Source organism: Delphinapterus leucas, chromosome 17 (genome assembly GCF_059928025.1).
Source record: "Delphinapterus leucas isolate spDelLeu-1000000601 "Yukka" chromosome 17, BTC_Dleu_Yukka2, whole genome shotgun sequence".
NCBI lineage: Eukaryota > Metazoa > Chordata > Mammalia > Artiodactyla > Monodontidae > Delphinapterus > Delphinapterus leucas.
Genome location: NC_143145.1, coordinates 40143388 through 40162975, shown reverse-complemented (window position 1 = coordinate 40162975; position 19588 = coordinate 40143388). Strand labels below are relative to the sequence as shown.

The following is a 19588-nucleotide window of genomic DNA, read 5'->3' as shown; positions in this document are numbered from 1 at the left end:
ATGTTTATTCTCTATCTAAAACAAGAAATGTTAATTTCTTACTAATATTTCTGGCATGTATTGACAATATTGTATATGTGTCATTTAGTCATAAATATACGTACCTGTGATGCATGCTCAAATGTTTTACTGGTAGAGATGCATATTCAAAACAGTGTAGAGGCAGAGTACTTCTATAGATGATGACTGATTAAAGATTGTCACTTAGCCAGTGACATATTCAAAGCAGTACTTTAGGGAGATAAATCTGGCAGCAGTTGTACAGAATCTGAAGAAGCAGTTAGTTGGCAACTGCAGCAATTCAAAGGGCTTAAATAATGGTAGTCACAGTGGGAATGGAAAGAAGAGGGGGTCTGAAAACTGAAACTTAAATGGAACCAAGAATAAAAATTGTGATTAATTTATTGGTCAAAAACAAGTTTAGATAACTTTGCAAATCATTTTATACACAAGGAAAATCTTTAAAAATGTAGATAACATCCTTTCCACCGTAACCCTAAGAAAGAGCACTTGGGGGCTTCCCTGCTGGCGCAGTGGTTGAGAGTCCGCCTGCCGACGCAGGGGACACGGGTTCGTGCCCCAGTCCGGGAAGATCCCACATGCCGCGGAGCGGCTGGGCCCGTGAGCCATGGCCACTGAGCCTGCGCGTCCGGAGCCTGTGCTCCGCAACGGGAGAGGCCACAACAGTGAGAGGCCCGGGTACCGCAAAAAAAAAAAAAAAAAAAGCCCAGCACTTGGAAGGGTTAACAGGAGCAGCTTAAAGATGGTGCCTTCATTATAAAACATCTATGCTTCACATCTGTTGTTTGGTGTTGAAAAGGGATCCCAGAAATGTTCTCACCTCAGTTGCTTGTTGGAGATGCATTGCTTGTTGATAATCTCTGATTCAAGTCCAAACACTTTTGTGCTCCCTCAGACAGCACCATCTTCACAAGAAATGCAATTTAGAGGATCATATTGGTGAATGTGAATTTGCAAGAGAGGTCTTGATTTATCATCATTTCTTAAAAATTGCAGTATTTGTTTAACTTCCCCACTTGATGTTTTTGCAAGGTAGAACTCTTAACGGAAGTGTGATTCAGAGGTCAAATCTATCATTAAGCAGGCTTCTCTATTACCCCCTCGCAGATAAAAACGCTCTAAATAACGATAGGGAAAAAGAAATAATATGTTTTAAAATTCCAGCTAGATCAAGCTTGTGATCCCTACATACTGACATTATCTTAGAAATATATTACTGAAAGAGCCCTACTATCAGGCATTTTAAATAAGAAAAACAAATTCACATATTTTAACTCTAGTCAAGCATCAGATACAAACTTAACATTTGTCTCAGTCAAGTTAAACTAGACTACAGATTAAGTGTGCATGTGTGTGTTGTAATCATTTGGCTGAAAATGAGTAGAATGTATATCGAAAAATAAATATAATGTATTGACAGACATAAAAATTAAGGAGATAAGATTAAAAGTTCCACATTAAGTAGAAGTGAATATTCTCATACTCTGCTGGTGGGAATATATATTGATAAGCTTTTTTTAAGGCATTGGTGACATGTTTCAAGAGCCTTAAAAATGTTTATACTATTTAGACTCATTATTTCTACTTTTAAGAACTTGCCCTAAGGATAAAAACCTGAAATATCCAACAATAAGAGAATAGATAAAAAAATTTAGAATCACTTTCTTAAAGATTATTGATTATTATTATAGATAGAGGCCACATATGCCATGATTTTTAAGTGGAAAATGTAGTATAAAGTTATGTATAAAAATCAGTCTTTATATATGTATACAAATGCATGCATACAAAAATTATAAGGAACTAAAATACGCTTATAGGTTGTTTTTGTTTTCTAATTTTTTTATGGTTTTCCGTTTTTTAAAGGATATATTGTTTTATAATCAGAAAAAATATTGAAGTAAAAAAGAGAAATGTCAGAGCTCAAAACGCAGATACCTATAATTTAATACAATTAGCTGTTGGAAAGATTTCTGTGACCATACTATATTTATTTAATGACTTGATCAACAAGAGCTATTGATGTAATAATTTTGACTAGATCCGTCTGTGCTACAAAAGTAGGTAAATGTATTAACGACTGAAGCAAATGTAGAAGTTGAAGCACATCTAATTAACTAGGCCACTGGGCTTTGGTTTCACAAAAAGAGCGTATCTTAACTTTCTGAACTGAAGAGTCACTAGTATGCTTTATTTATTTTTCATAACATCTTTATTGAAGTATAATTGCTTTACAGTGGTGTGTTAGTTGCTGTTGTATAACAAAGTGAATCAGTTATACATATACATATATCCCCATATCCGCTCCCTCTTGCATCTCCCTCCCACCCTCCCTATCCCACCCCTCTAGGTGGTCACAAAGCACCGAGCTGATCTCCCTGTGCTATGTGGCTGCTTCCCACTAGCTATCTGTTTTACATTTGGTAGTGTATATATGTCAATGCCACTCTCCGAAAAGGTAGTAGCTGTATTTATACTTATATAAATATATTTATTCACTCATTCATTCATCCAGTCAGTCAATAAACAGTTTTTCAGCACTTGTTACACATCAGGTACTGGACCAGGGTTATGAAAAAGAGAAACGAGTGTCTCAGAAAATTAGTGGTCTAGTGGGGAGATCAATGTGTAAATGTGGTTGAAAATGAACAGAGAGATCCATGTGAAGATCTAGAAGAACACTGAGAAAGGAACAACCAACTTTTCCCTAGAGTTAGGGGAGCCTTCCCAGATAAAGTAATGTTAGTGATGGGCTTTGTCGAATGAATAGGAGTTTGCCAGATGGAAAAGTTGAAGGGGCATTCTAGGTAGGAAGAAGAGCATCTACAAAGGACCAGAAATCTGAGATATCATGGCATCTCAGGTCAGGGACTGGTAGGAAATGTGATGTGGCTGGAGCTTAGGATGAGAGGTAGAAGCAGGATGATAAGGGTGGAAAACTGGGTTAGGGCCAGAAATGGCCTTCACACCCATGGTAGTCACAGCATTTCTACTTCGGCAATGATTAATAGTGATTTTCCTGGCTAATAGAATCCTAATCATTATAATGAGGTAGGACTGTTCACTTTGAATTATGGAAATTATAACTGTTACGACCTGCTCCACAAACACAGGTTATAAATATGATCACATCCTTCAGTCTCCTTTATAGTGAATCATCCAAGCCTCTACAGGCCTTATTAGCAGGAAGTCTGTTATCTCCTCCTGAGGTCTCTGGGACTTAACTCAGGGCAAATGGGTCAGTCCTCCTCCAGAAACCTGTGGCTGGATCCACCTGTGACTACTACTCCTTCTGGCTGCTGCACGGCACTGCTTGCAGCCCTAAGTTACAGTGGTGCCCATTTTGGGGAGCAAGGTTACAACTCTGTTGATATTCCCATCCTCAGTTCTCTAAATTGTAACCTCTGTTAGGGTTGCTGGATCTGAAGGAGCTTCTGGACTTGGCCACATGCTGGACTACAATTAGCCCTTCCCCTGAATCTCAGGCCACTGTGTTGAGCCCAGGTCAATAACCCAGACCCCATTCTTCAAGATCACTTTATTTTAGTGGTTTCCAGGACCTTCCCTGCCCCGGGACTTTAGTCATTGTCACTCTGACCCAACATTTCTCTCATCCCCAGTCCTCTGTCCAAGGAAGCAGGGGTGAGGACACTGGGCTTTCCTCCCAGAAGACCCTGGGCTCCCCTTTTATTGTTTGTTTGTTTGTTTTTTGTTTTTTTGCGGTATGCGGGCCTCTCACTGTTGTGGCCTCTCCCGTTGCGGAGCACAGGCTCCGGACGCGCAGGCTCAGTGGCTATGGCTCACGGGCCCAGCCACTCCGTGGCATGTGGGATCCTCCCGGACCAGGGCACGAACCCGTGTCCCCTGCATCGGCAGGCGGACTCTCAACCACTGCACCACCAGGGAAGCCCCCCTGGGCTCCTCTTACACTCTGATTTATCCCCTGCCCAGTGTCCAGGTTGTTCCTCCAGATAGCTCAAGGGGAAGCAGCTAGCAAGATGGAGTTTTAAAAAGCTTGTTGCCCTGCCCCAATGCCCCCCAAAACTGTCTAATTGCTTTATATTTACATGGCTAAGAAAGATACAAGTGACTCTTCCAAGAACAAAAGATCTTCCTCCAAGTGATTTTCTGTTCCTGCCTATAAAGAGTAGTAGTTGTAACTTACTTCACTAAAATAATGAATCTTTGTGTAACCATGCCCCCTGTTTTAAAAAAATCAGTGATAGTGTGCTTATATATTATATAATGAATTATGTAACTTGTCCAAGGTGGAAATAGGTCTCAACCCCAAAACCTGTATGCTTAACCACTATGCTTACTGCCTCATCTCATTCAGTTTATATACAAATATGTCATGATTTATTCTTTAATTCAGATACTGCACTTATACTAGTCAAGTTTATTGCAGTATTAGACATCTCTAAATGCGGCGCTCTTTTGAATTGTTGATAAAGGAGAGCTGGACAACAAGTGTATTTATGAGCTAGCGCATATATGTGGAAACTGAGTATATTTACTGTAAGAGAAAATTGTGTTTTCTCTACGAAATTGGTGTCAGCACGGAGAAGAGTACTTATACATAGTTCTGGCAGTACTGAAACGGAGTAGTAAACAGGCATTTGAGTTATTACACTTTGTTAACAAACAGTGTTCTTTAGAATTCATGATTTGGGAAATCTATCTACACGGCTGGATTAATCTAAGTTTATTTTATTTTGGCCCACTCTTAGCGCAAGTGCAGGACAGTCAGTTGACCTTTTCAGTTTATCGCTTTAACTCTCAGACTACTTATCTTTAAATTTGATAATAACAGAAAATAAACTCCAGCCAGATTGTTTTCACCTTTTCTCATAGGCACTATTTTCCCAATAGCATTATTACTCTCCTCAGTAAAATGAAAGTGAAATGCATGTGTCTTATTTCATAAACAAAGACAAGACTCTGACATATTATCTGTAGTTTACGTTCTTTTAGAGAAAAACTGTAATGCCATCAAAGTTTGTTGTGCTATCTGAAGTTCTTAATAAAAATTCCAGGAGGCCAAGAGATCTCTGGGCAGTTTCCTTACATTTATGGGGGAACTAATTGCCTATCTTCTCACAAAACCTCAATGAGACCTGACTTCTAGCCAGCTCAGCCGGGGTCTTCCCTCTCACCTCCAATTCCAAGGTTTACTTCATGTGCTTGCCTTAGGCTGGTGCTGTAAACCACTGAGCCAGGGCCACAGCTGTGAGCTAGGATTACTGTGGAGCTATTCATTTGCCCTAGTTTCACTACAAGATGAGATCCCTGCATTTGACCTTGTATCACTTTGTTGTGTTGCTGTCATTATTACTGTTTTATTATTGCTGTTGTTGTTATTTTTGTTACTTTATATACTTAAAATGCCTAGCTTTGAAACCAGTTTGGATTTGAGATACACCATACATTCTATTATTTTAAAATGATAAATGCAGACATCTTTGTATCAACTTTATTCAGTTTTCAGATTTATTAAGCTTTTTTACTTTATCCAGAAACTAAAAATTCTGATTGGCCTTCAGTTTTTAAAGTGAGGAAACAATTTCTGTTTATTTGGATTTGGATATGCTCTATGTTGGAATGAGGGCCTACTCCGTGCTGAAAGAGGTTATGTGTTTTTCTATGAGCTAGGTGAAATTTGTGTTTCTCCCTTGGCTGGGTATGCATTATGTATAAACAAAGATGTTCTACAGTTCCTAGGGAAGAAGAATGAGGAAGACGCCTCCTTCCTAGTTCTCTCACAGGCTTTCCCGGGAAATCATTGGCACAGACTGAAGTGGAGTGATGTAGAGTGAAGCTAACAGACAATTCTTGAAAGCCTACTATGTGCCAGGAACTGTGCTTCCTATATATTTGCCTGGTCTCATTTAATGTTCTTAACAAAGTCATGAGGTCATTCCCCTTTTCCTTATGGTGTAGATGAGGAAACTGAGGCTCAGAGAGATTGGGCAACTCATCTAAAGTCAAAGAGCCAGAGGTGGCAGAGCAGGGAATCAAACAATGTTTATTGAGATTCCACAGCCAACACCTTTCTGTGCCCCATGCTGCCTGTCTGTGGACTCAGGTGGCCTGGGGGCTCCAAGTCCACACTAAAGTCAGGGTCTAGTACTGAATGAAGTCCCATGCATTTCTCTTAGGTTCTAGGGGCAATCAGAATGTCAGAGTGGAAAAGAGACTTCGCAGCTCAGTCAGGTATTTGCTTAACCACTGGTTTCCTAGCCTCTTCTGTTTGGGCCTTGGAGTTGAATGGGGACTGAACTTCTCCAGGGCTGGGAGGTGGCTCTGTCTCCTGAGGGCCAGCCATGCACCAGCTATGCTGTTGTTGTTTGGAGGCCTTAGCATTCTTCACTTCAAACCGATTACTTTTTTGTTATCTTAATATAACATCATTGGTTATCTAGCTGATTGAAATGTGAAGGAGACTAATCCTGTACGGTAATGATTTGCAAGTAGAACACCAAATCTATGGGGATATTCAGGGCATTTGCTTTTAAAAATTGATTTTTCTCTAACTTGTGCTAACTGTCCCTTGATCCTTAATTAGAGAATTCCATCATTTTAATAACTTGGTACTGTTTTGCTGGTAAATGAGGAGATATGTAAACAGAACGTTTTTTCCCCTTCTTTACGGACCTAAAAACATGTTCAGAATTTTCATTTGCATCACTTGATCTTTTTTTATTTTTTTTCTATGTTGCAAGCAAAATGTCATTTGATTTAAATTGACACTAAGCACATTTCTGTTAGAGGAGCCAGTGACTGTGGTCTTTAGATAGAGACTGATTATATTTCTTAATCCAACAGCAGTTTAAGTTTGTGCTATCAGTGTGAGTCGGTGGTTTGACTCTGCAGCAGGCAGTGGGTACTTCACGATTCTTCTTTAGCAGGGGCTCAGATGACTTTGGAAGATTGTCCTGAGTATTTAGATGCCCCTTCTCTCTATGGGTAAAAGTGTGTGCTCTGTGCCTGGCTAACCATTATGTAGTTTTATAATCCATTCGTTGAATGTCTGTTGCATGGCAGACACAGATTGTCTTCATCACACCTCATTTCATCCTCACAACCACCCGGGGAAGTTGTTATGTTATGAGCGTGTAATATTCCCTCCACTCTTTAGATAAGGAAGCTGAAGTTCAGGTAGATCTGTTTCCCAGTGGTTACACAGCTAGTGCCTATTAATAGCAGGGCTCACCAGATCTGTCCGCCTTTTTCAACTACAACATTTTGCCTGGAAATGAGCTAGCAGGAAAGTTTTAGGAAATGAGGTTGAGACAGTGGTAGAGGGCTTTGAATTTCACTAGTGAGGCACCACACTTTGGATTAACTTATTCATTCAAGACCTGTTTCTTGGGCACCTAATATGTGCCAAACAGTCTGGGCATTGGGGGCATCACATTGAATCACAAAGCTTAAATACCTGCCGTTGAGAAGCTTACAGTATGGCTCTTGGAGGTTTTGAACAGAGAAGTGACATGCTCTGGTATAAGTTTTACAGGAGTCTTGCTGACTGCAGTGCAGACCATCAGCTGTAGAGGGGCACAGGCTGAGTCAGGGAGACCAGTTAGGAGGACTGTTTTGCAACAGTCCAGGCAAAAGAAGTTGGGACTTGAACCAGCATGGTAGCAGAGGTGAAAAGTTGGATTCTAGATGGACTTAGAAGAAAACACCAATAGGATTTGCTGAACAATTGGATGTGGACATTGCTTGTCTAGGCTTTAACTGGAACTCAGGTCAGCCTGCCTCCTAAACCTGCGCTCTTTTAATTATGTTAAAATGCTCAAGTGTAAAGTAGCTTCACAATATTCAATTTAGTGAGAAACGTAGCTCCTTTTCAGTGCCTTGGCACTAGACTTGTGAAAGCAGAATACTTGTTGGTGTCCAGAGGAGGCAGGACAGAGCTCCATTTCCCAGGAGCATTTATCATCCAGGCTGAAGTCGACCCGCCGGCTCCCTTGAAGAAGGCCACGTGCCTGGGTGGTAGCAGTTGGTTATACTCGACGTCTATAGTGTGTCCATCTCGGAGCCATTCAAAATCCTTCGCTATGGTTTCCCTGCAGTGAGGCAAGAGGACAGATCTTATTAATAAGATTTAAGCCCAGCTTCACATGTTTCTGCCTTTGTTATTTCTCAGAAACCACATCATCAGGTCCAAATCAGAAATGAGTTTTAATTCTTGGTCAAAAAGTGGAACTTTTAGCATACTGTTTGACCATTGTAGTGAGCTTTTACGGAGCGGACACAGTCACTCAAAAATGGTTCTAGGGCTTCCCTGGTGGCGCAGTGGTTGAGAGTCCACCTGCTGATGCAGGGGACGTGGGTTTGTGCCCCGGTCCGGGAGGATCCCACATGCCGCAGAGCGGCTGGGCCAGTGAGCCATGGCCGCTGAGCCTGCGCGTCCGGAGCCCGCGCTCCGCAGCGGGAGAGGCCACAACAGTGAGAGGCCCTCGTACCGCAAAAAAAAAAAAAAAAATGGTTCTAGATACGCCAGATCTGCTAGTAGCTTTAATAACGCAGGATACAAGTTTGTATTTCCCAAGTCAATGAAATTGCCACCAAGCTGTTTGTGCGGTAATGAGATGAATAAAGTGTCATTCTCATTCAGTTCATTTTCATTGACCTTAAGTGAATGACCTTATATTTCCAAGAAGGAGGGGAACATGACCCTGAGTAAACATAAACATTGCATCTGCTTCACAGTCGTTACATTACTAAGGACAGCATGGGCAGCTATACTTGTGGATTTGGACTAAGAAGCAACTCCCCACACACCTTGTCTTGAAGTAGAGGCAAATGATTGGGTTTCAGTTAATCATTGGAAGGCCTCGTGATCTGTCTAGAGCCTAGCTGCATCTTCTGGATGCAATCTAATATCCCAATGAACTTGGCTATCCATTGAGTCCTACTGGGCAGGTTGTCCAGTTAAGGATATGAATAGAGGCTCTCAATTCCTGGCCGGCAGACCGCATTTATCACAACCCCTTTCTTCATTAACCTGCCCTGGAGATCAGCCCTGAGGGTACTCCTTTGTTGTGTCAGCCACACCCTAAATCAAGCAGCCACACCAGCAGGAGATGAATGTGCACACCTCTGATTGCCTCCTGCCTCCAGAATGCAGATAAGAGGCCCTGCCATTTTTCAAAAATTCAAAAACAACTGAAGAATCACTTGTTTTATTTTATTATTTTTCCCAGGGCTGCGTCCAAAGAGGACTCTGCGTTTGGTGCTCTGGACTGCAGAGGAGCAAGGTGGAATCGGTGCCTTGCAGTATTACCAATTACACAAGGTAAGAGAGCAGCCATGGACTGCTGGGCATTTGCACATGTAATATCAGTGTAAATACAGCAAAAGCACTGATGCTTTTAGTTTAAGAATTTCCTCTATTGTCCTGAAGACTCAGCAATACTTTGCGGTAGGCTGGCCCTGGCAAACACCCCTTGCAGAAGTCTTCATCCAGCTCCATAAAGGAGAATGCACTGGTGAGCTGAGGGTGCTGGGATGGAGCTGAGTGATTTTCTATTTCTACATTAGTCTGTAGCCTTAGGAAAATTACACCTGCTCTGTGGCCATTTTCCTAAACTCTCTAGTTCTGCTATATTCATGTATGCCAGAGAAATAGTAATAGGTTAACATTCCCTGTTCCTACTGAGTCCACCCCCATACCCCAATGTCCCAAATCCTCCTGGGAGCGCTGGTATTTGAAAGCCACATCCTGAGACCTTGAGTCAGCCAGAAGCATTGATAATGGCCATGGGAATAGCAGCAACGAGAGATCTCAGACCTGGGAATGTGGAGGCCAGTGTGGTTTGACAGTGACCAATATAAGGCAGAAGTGAAGCTTGAAGCAAGAAGGTGATAGTGGAAGATCATAAACAGAAATAAAAGACCACGTTTAAGGCAGGGGACAGGGACTCCCAAGGCAAACGAAATAAAAGCAAAAATAAATAGGTGAGATTTAATCAAACTTGAAAGCTTTTGCAAGCAAAGGAAACCACCAACAAAACAAAAAGGCAATCTACGGAATGGGAGAAAATATTTGCAAATGACACGATCGACAAAGGGTTAATAGCCAAAATACACAAACAACTCATACAGCTCAATGTCAAAAAATGGGCAGAAGACCTAATAATACATTTCTCCAAAGAAGACATACAGATGGCCAACAGGCACGTGAAAAGATGCTCAACATCTCTAATTATTAGAGAAATTCAAATCAAAACCACAATGAGGTATCACCTCACACTAGTCAGAATGACCATCATCAAAATGTCTATAGATAATAACTGCTGGAGGGGGTGTGGAGAAAAGGGAACCCTCGTGCACTGTTGGTGGGAATGTAAATTGGTGCAGCCACTATGGAAAACAGTATGGAGGTTCCTTAAAAAACTAAAAATAGAACTACCATATGATTCAGCAATCCCACTCCTAGGCATGTATCTGGAAAAGATGAAAACTCTAATTTGAAAAGATACATGAACCCCAATGTTCACAGCAACACTATTTACAGTAGGCAAGACATGGAAACAACCCAAGTGCCCATCAACAGACCTAGGAAGATGTGGTACATATATACAATGGAATATTATTAGTCATAAAAAAAGAAATATTGCCATTTGCAGCCACATGGATGGACCTAGTGAATATCATACTAAGTGAAGTAGGTCAGAGAAAGATAAATATTATATGATATCACTTATATGTGGAATCTAAAAATAATACAAAAGAATGTATCAATATATACAAAACAGAAACAGACTCACAGACGTAGAAAACAAACTATGGTTACCAAAGGGGAAAGGGGGTGGGGGATGGATAAGTTACGGGTACGGCATTAACAGATACAAACTACTGTACATAAAATAGGTAAGTAACAAGGATTTACTGTATAGCACAAGATATACAGATATATAGCATCTTGTAATAACCTATAATGGAAAATAGTCTGAAAAATATATATATATATATAACTGAATCACTTTGCTGTCCCCCTGAAACTAACACAATATTGTAAATCAACTAAACTTCAATATAGAAAAATGAGGGACAAGGACATCAATATCAAGAACAACCTTGAAGGGAGAGAGGGCAAAATGTACAAGCTGAGAAATACTCTGGACCAAATCAAATGTTTGTTCAAAGAGGAATTCCCCAATCCGTGGGTGTTTTGCTGAGCAACGAGTGCTGGGCAGGGGAGCAGGGTCTGGTCTGCTGGATTATTCTCCCTGCATCTCCAGATTAGAAGGAGCACATCTTATAAACTTAAATTATCAAAATCAGAGAGAGGTCTGTTGTTTTCTGAGTTGTGTTTATATCCTTTTTGGTCATTTGACAAAGTCTCTATTACCCTATTTCAGTTATTTAGAGCTTAAGAATAGTAAGTTTAGTTAGGGTCATGAATTCGGTCACCGAGTATCGTTACTTTCTGTACAAAGGAGGACCATGCTTTATGCCCAACTCTTTCACCACTTCAGTTCTTATGGCCTCAAGTGTTCCTGGGGAATAAGGTTATTCCAGATTATGCCCTTTGGTTGGTGGGTCAGTAGCATCATCTTCTCCATGTTGTGGTGGACAAGAACATCAGATAGGAGTCGTTCTTGACCCAGCAACATTCAATATTCTCTGAGCACGTACTGGCTCAGGCACTGTATTAGGTATTAGGTTTACTGTCATTAAGAAGATTCACCATGACCTTGCTGAGACTGCCATCTAAAGAAGGACACCAACCACTGAACTTTAATCATAATATAAAGTGTTAAGAATGTTCTGTTAAAGAACAAACCAGTGATGGCAGAGACAGAAAGTTCACGTAACCTGGCCTTCTGGACTGGTCAGGATAGACTACATGAGAGAAATGACATCTAAGCAGAGACCTGAGGACTAAGCAGAGGCCAGATAAGGAAGAGGAGTTGGCAGAGAGGAGGTGAGTCCATGGTAGTGGGACCTCCATGTGCCAAGGCTGGAGGTGAAGAGGTCCCAGCACACAGCGGAAACTGAGAGGCAGTCAGAGTGGCTGCTGTGTGGAATGCAAGATGCACAGTGGCAGGAGCAGAGAAGAGAGAGAAGCAAGAGGCTGGGCTGGAAGGTACAAACCATGTTTAGAAGTTTGCACTTTGTCCAGAGTGCAAGAGAGTAATCTAATTATTTTTAAGAAGGTGCTTTTAGAATCTATACATCTTGGACTCTATAAGAAACATAAAAACCTAAAGGAACTGTTTTGAAGCTCAGTCATTCTCTATAATATACTCTACTTCAAGAAAAAAAATGGATTTAGGGCTTCCCTGGTGGTGCAGTGGTTAAGAATCTGCCTGCAAATGCAGGGGACACAGGTTCAAGCCCTGGTCCGGGAAGATCCCACATGCTGCAGAGCAACTAAGCCCATGTGCCACAACTACTGAGCCTGCACTCTAGAGCCCGCAAGCCACAAATACTGAGCCTGTGCCACAACCACTGAAGCCTGCATGCCTAGAACCCGTGCTCCGCAACAAGAGAAGCCACTGCAATGAGAAGTCCACACACCACAAGGAAGAGTAGCCCCCGCTCGCCACAACTAGAGGAAGCCCGCACACAGCAACAAAGACCCAACACAGCCAAAAATAAGCAAATTTACTTATTTTTACCAAAAAAGTAAAAATAAGTAAATAAAATAAATTTTTTTTAAAAAGTGGATTTAAACTGTAATAGCTCCAGCTTGAAATTTCCTCAACCACCGAAATTCCTTAGATCTAGGAAAAAAAAAAGTTTATTTCTCTGAAGATATTGAGTTTTACCATAGCCTTCTAATAAATACATGGATGAAATCAGAAATTACTTGATTTTAAAATTCTAAGAGGTTGGCAGGCATATATATATATATATATATATATATATATATATATATACTCAAATGACATGCAGTGACATTAACAGAACTGTTTTATCTTGAAAATATCCACATCGTCTTCATACAAATGTGTCTATATACTGGTGGCTGGTCTGAATTGCATTTTCAGGGATAGAAAGAAGAAATTCCAGAAAGGGAAAACATAGGCCTTTTTTATAGGATAGCTCTTTATCTTACCTTTAAAGACATTCTGCATGTTTTACAAGACACAGCCCATTTTGAAGGACTTATTCTATATTCTTATGATTACTATATTGATATAATAAAGCATTGTCAAGAGCATACTCATTTCTGGGTGGCTGAGTTTAACTTTAAAGTAACTATAGTAAGGACCTCATCCTTGAGGAGTAAGTGGGTTTGAGTGAGTAGTCAGGAGGGGGTAGAAAAGGGAAAGCCGCTCTCCTTCATATTGATGAGAACTGAGTCCTGACTTGCACCCTTGGCATCCATATGGGTGATACTGAAAAGAAACAGAACTTTTTTCGGGGGGAGGACATATTCTGGCCATTATAAAAATAAAAGATTTGAACTTTTAAAATAACTCTGCTAGCATTTTTATGATATAGTTATGGTTACCAGTGATCTATAACAAGGATCAGTAAGATATGGCCTGTGGGCCAAATCCATCTGTTTATGTACAGACCTCAAGACAAGAATGTTTTTACATGTTTTTTGTTTGTTTGTTTGTTTTGGGGGTAGGAGTTTATTAATTTATTTTATTTATTTTTGCTGTGTTGGGTCTTCATTTCTGTGCGAGGGCTATCTCTAGTTGTGGCAAGTGGGGGCCACTCTTCATCGCAGTGCACGGGCCTCTCACTGTGGCGGCCTCTCTTGTTGCGGAGCACAGGCCCCAGAAGTGCAGGCTCAGTAGTTGTGGCTCACGGGCCTAGTTGCTCCGTGGCATGTGGGATCCTCCTAGAACAGGGCTCAAACCCGTGTCCCCTGCATTAGCAGGCAGACTCTCAACCACTGCGCCACCAGGGAAGCCCCTTTACATGTTTTAACTGACTACGTGACCGAGATTGTATGTGGTCTCTAAGCCCCAAAATAATAAGTATCTAATCCTTTACAAAAAAAGTTCATTGATCCTTAATCTATACGATAAAAATCATAAAATATGTTCACGTTATTTCCATACAATGATTTATTTATAACTTTGTATTGACTTAAATGATAATTTTATAAATTTTGCTTGGAGCCAATCATGTAAGTATTTTGCAGGAAGATATTATTGTAATAAATAATATGAATGTACATATACCACTCTTTTTTCTATGCATTCTGATTTGGTGTGGAGTTTAATAGTAAAGTTAGGTTACTTAAGTAGCATTAATTATGGAGAAAAACACTATGTAAAAAATTATTATTTCTTCTTTTTCTTGCTCTGAATGGATTCTTTCTTCCTCCTCATAGGATCTTTTCAGCAATAAAAGATCTATAAAGGCTACTTTAATGAGCACATATAGCTAAATTTTCATGGCAATAAAATTAATATTAATATTCATTATCCTTTTCTTAGTAAATATATCGTTGTTTATAATTTAATTAATATATTTATAGAAAAATATAAAATTATTTAAAATCATATGCTAAAACTTGGACAGCAGAAGCAAGAAGAGCTATAATCCTGCACCCTGTGGAACAAAAACCACATTCACAGAAAGATAGACAAAATGAAAAGGCAGAGGGCTATGTACCAGATAAAGGAACAAGATAAAACCCCAGAAAAACAACTAAATGAAATGGAAATGGGCAATCTTCCAGAAAAAGAATTCAGAATTATTATAGTGAAGATGATCCAGGACATCGGAAAAAGAATGGAGAAAAGATTCAGAAGATGCAAGAAATGTTTAACAAAGATCTAGAAGAATGAAAGAACAAACAAACAGAGATGAACAATACAATAACTAAAATGAAATATACACTAGAAGGAATCAACAGCAGAATAACTGAAGCAGAAGAACGGATACGTGACCTGGAAGACAGAATGGTGGAATTCACTGCTGCAGAACAGAATAAAGAAAAAAGAATGAAAAGAGATGAAGGCAGCCAAAGAGACCTCTGGGACAACATTAAACGCAACAACATTAGCATTATAGGGGTCCCAGAAGGAGAAGAGAGAGAGAAAGGACCCGAGAAAATATTTGAAGAGATTATCGTCGAAAACTTCCCTAACATGGGAAAGGAAATAGCCACGAAAGTCCAGGAACCGCAGACAGTCCCATACAGGACAAACCCAAGGAGAAACACACCGAGACACATAGTAATCAAGTTGGCAAAAATTAAAGACAAAGAAAAATTATTGAAAGCAGCAATGGAAAAACAACAAATAACATACAAGGGAACGCCCATAAAGTTAACAGCTGATTTCTCAGCAGAAACTCTACAAGCCAGAAGGGAGTGGCATGATATACTTAAAGTGATAAAAGGGAAGAAGCTGCAACCAAGATTCCTCCACCCAGCAAGGATCTCATTCAGATTAGATGGAGAAATCAAAAGCTTTACAGACAAGCAAAAGCTAAGAGAATTCAGCACCACCAAACCATCTCTACAACAAATGCAGAAGGAACTTCTCTAAGTGGGAAACACAAGAGAAGAAAAGGACCTACAAAAGCAAGCACAAAACAATTAAGAAAATGTTAATAGGAACATACATATCGATAATTACCTTAAATTATTAAGGTAATTAATAATGGATTAATTACCATTAATCCATTGAATGGATTAAATGCTCCCACCAAAAGACACAGGCTTGCTGAATCGATATAAAAACAAGACCCATCTATATGCTGTCTGCAAGACACCCACTTCAGACCTATGAACACATACAGACTGAGAGTGAGGGGATGGAAAAAGATATTCCATGCAAATGGAAATCAAAAGAAAGCTGGAGTAGCAATACTCATATCAGATAAAATAGACTTAAAAATAAAGAATGTTACAAGAGACAAAGAAGGACACTACATAATGATCAGTCCAAGAAGAAGATATAACAATTATAAATATATATGCACACAACATAGGAGCACCTCAATACATAAGGCAACTGCTAACAGCTATAAAAGAGGAAATCGACAGTAACACAGTAATAGCGGGGACTTTAATACCTCATTTACACCAATGGACAGATCATCCAAAATGAAAATAAATAAGGAAACAGAAGCTTTGAATGACACAATGGACCAGATAGATTTAATTGATATTTGTAGGACATTCCATCCAAAAACAGCAGATTACACTTTCTTCTCAAATGCGCATGGAACATTCTCCAGGATGATCACATCTAGGGTCACAGATCAAGCCTCAGTAAATTTAGAAAATTGAAATCATATCAAACATCTTTTCTGACCACAACGCTATGAGATTAGAATTGAATTACAGGGGATAAAACGTAAAAAACACAAACACATGGAGGCTAAATAATACGTTACTAAATAACCAAGAGCTCACTGAAGAAATCAAAGAGGAAATCAAAAAATACCTAGATACAAATGACAATGAAAACACGATGATCAAAAACCTATAGGATGCAGCAAAAGCAGTTCTAATAGGGAAGTTTATACCTGTACAAGCCTACCTCAAGAAACAAGAAAAATCTCAAATAAACAATCTAACCTTACACCTAAAGGAACTACAGAAAGAAGAACAAACAAAACCCAAAGTTAGCAGAAGGAAAGAAATCATAAAAATCAGAGCAGAAATAAATGAAATAGAAACAAAGAAAAAATAGCAAAGATCAATAAAACCAAAAGCTGATTCTTTGAGAAGATAAACAAAATTGATGAACCATTAGCCAGACTCATCAAGAAAAAGAGGGAGAGGACTCAAATCAATAAAATTAGAATTGAAAAATTCTAATTTTTCAATTAGAAGTTACAACAGACACCGCAGAAATACAAAGCATCCTAAGAGACTACTACAAGCAACTCTATGCCAATAAAATGGACAACCTGGAAGAAATGGACAAATTTTTAGAAAGGTATAACCTTCCAAGACTGAACCAGGAAGAAATAAAAAACATGAGCAAACCAATCACAAGTAATGAAATTGAAACTGAGATTAAAAATCTTCCAACAAACAAAAGTCCAGGACCAGATGGCTTCACAGGTGAATTCTATCAAACATTTAGACAAGGGCTAACACCTATCCTTCTCAAACTCTTCCAAAAAATTGCAGAGGAAGGAAAACTCCCGAACTCATTCTATGAGGCCACCATCACCCTGATACCAAAACCAGACAAAGATACTGCAAAAAAAAGAAAATTACAGACCAATATCACTGATGAATATAGATGCAAAAATCCTCAACCAAATACTAGCAAACAGAATCCAACAACACATTAAAAGGATCATACACCACGATCAACTGGGATTTATCCCAGAGATGCAAGGATTATTCAATATATGCAAATCAATTAGTGTGATACACCATATTAACAAACTGAAGAATAAAAACCATATGATCATCTCAATAGATGCAGAAAAAGCTTTTGACAAAATTCAACAGCCATTTATGATAAAAACTCTCCAGAATGTGGGCATAGAGGGAACCTACTTCAACATAATAAAGGCCGTATATGACAAACCCACAGCAAACATCATTCTCAATGGTGAAAAACTGAAAGCATTTCCTCTAAGATCAGGAACAAGACAAGGTTGCCCACTCTCACCACTATTATTCAACATAGTTTTGGAAGTCCTAGCCACGGCAATCAGAGAAGAAAAAGAAATAAAAGGGATACAAATGGGAAAAGAAGAAGTAAAACTGTCACTGTATGTAGATTATATTATACTCTACATTGAGAATCCTAAAGACTCTACCAGAAAACTACTGGAGCTCATCAATGAATTTGGTGAAGTTGCAGGTTACAAAATTAATACACAGAAATCTCTTGCATTCCTATACACTAATGATGAAGAATCTGAAAGAGAAATTAAAGAAACACTCTCATTTACCATTGCAACAAAAAGAATAAAATACCTAGGAATAAACCTACCTAGGGAGACAAAAGACCTGTACGCAGAAAACTATAAGACACTGATGAAAGAAATTAAAGATGATACCAACAGATGGAGAGATATACAATGTTCTTGGATTGGAAGAATCAATATTGTGAAAATGACTATACTACCTAAAGCAATCTACAGATTCAATGCAATCCCTATCAAATTACCAATGGCATTTTTTTACAGAACTAGAACAAAAACTCTTAAAATTCATATGGAGACACAAAAGACCCCGAATAGCCAAAGCAGCCTTGAGGGAAAAAAAGGAGCTGGAGGAATCAGACTCCCTGACTTCAGACTATACTGCAAACCTAGAGTAATCAAGACAATATGGTACTGGCACAAAAAAGGAAATATAGATCACTGGAACAGGATAGAAAGCCCAGAGATAAACCCACGCACCTATGGTCAACTAATCTATGACAAAGGAGGCAAGGATATACAGTGGAGAAAAGAGAGTCTCTTCAATAAGTGGTGCTGGGAAAACTGGACAGCTACATTTAAAAGAATGACATTAGAACACTCCCTAACACCATACACAAAGATAAACTCAAAATGTTTTAGACACCTAAATGTAAGACCAGGCACTATAAAACTCTTAGAGGAAAACATAGGAAGAGCACTCTTTGACATAAATCACAGCAAGTTATTTTTTGATCCATCTCCTAGAGTAATGGAAATAAAAACAAAAATAAAAAAATGGGACCTAATGAAAATTCAAAGCTTTTGCACAGCAAAGGAAACCATAAACAAGACGAAAAGACAACCCTCAGAATGGGAGAAAATATTTGCAAATGAATCAATGGACAAAGGATTAATCTCCAAAATATATAGACAGTTCATGCAGCTCAATATTAAAGAAACAAACAGCCCAATCCAAAAATGGGCAGAAGACCTAAATAGACATTTCTCCAAGGAAGACATACAGATGGCCAACAAGCACATGAAAAGCCGCTCAACATCACTAATTATTAGAGAAATGCAAATCAAAACTACAATGAGGTATCACCTCACACCAGTTAGAATGGGCATCATCAGAAAATCTACAAACAACAAATGCTGGAGAGGGTGTGGAGAAAAGGGAACCCTCTTGCACTGTTGGTGGGAATGTAAATTGATACAGCCACTATGGAGAACAGTATGGAAGTTCCTTAAATAACTAAAAATAGAATTACCATATGACCCAGCAATCCCACTACTAGGCATATACCCAGAGAAAACCATAATTCAAAAAGACACATGCACCCCAATGTTCGTTGCAGCACTATTTACAATAGCCAGGTCATGGAAGCAACCTAAATGCCAATCGACAGACTAATGGATAAAGAAGACGTGGTACATATATACAATGGAATATTAATCAGCCATAAAAAGGAACGAAATTGGGTCATTTGTAGAGCTGTGGTTGCATATAGAGACTGCCATACAGAGTGAAGTAAGTCCGAAAGAGAAAAACAAATATCGTATATTAACGCATATATGTGGAATCTAGAAAATGGTACAGATGATCTGGTTTGCAGAGCAGAAATTGAGACACAGATGTAGAGAACAAACATATGGACACCAAGGGGGGAAAGTGGAGGGGGGGTGGGGGGGGTGGTGTGATGAATTGTGAGATTGGGATTGACATGTATACACTGATGTGTATAAAATGGTTGACTAA

The 19588-nt window shown here is 39.3% G+C and overlaps 1 protein-coding gene across 6 annotated transcripts in view; it reads left to right on the top strand.

Annotated features, from left to right (window-relative positions):
• CPQ (carboxypeptidase Q) overlaps positions 1-19588 on the top strand; it is a 475775-nt gene that overhangs the window by 340293 nt on the left and 115894 nt on the right. For all 6 annotated transcript variants that reach the window (XM_022584747.2, XM_022584750.2, XM_022584748.2 and 3 more), the window contains one exon: positions 9234-9325. In XM_022584747.2, coding sequence (XP_022440455.1) covers positions 9234-9325 — 92 coding nt within the window. The remainder of the gene's footprint in view (positions 1-9233; positions 9326-19588) is intronic.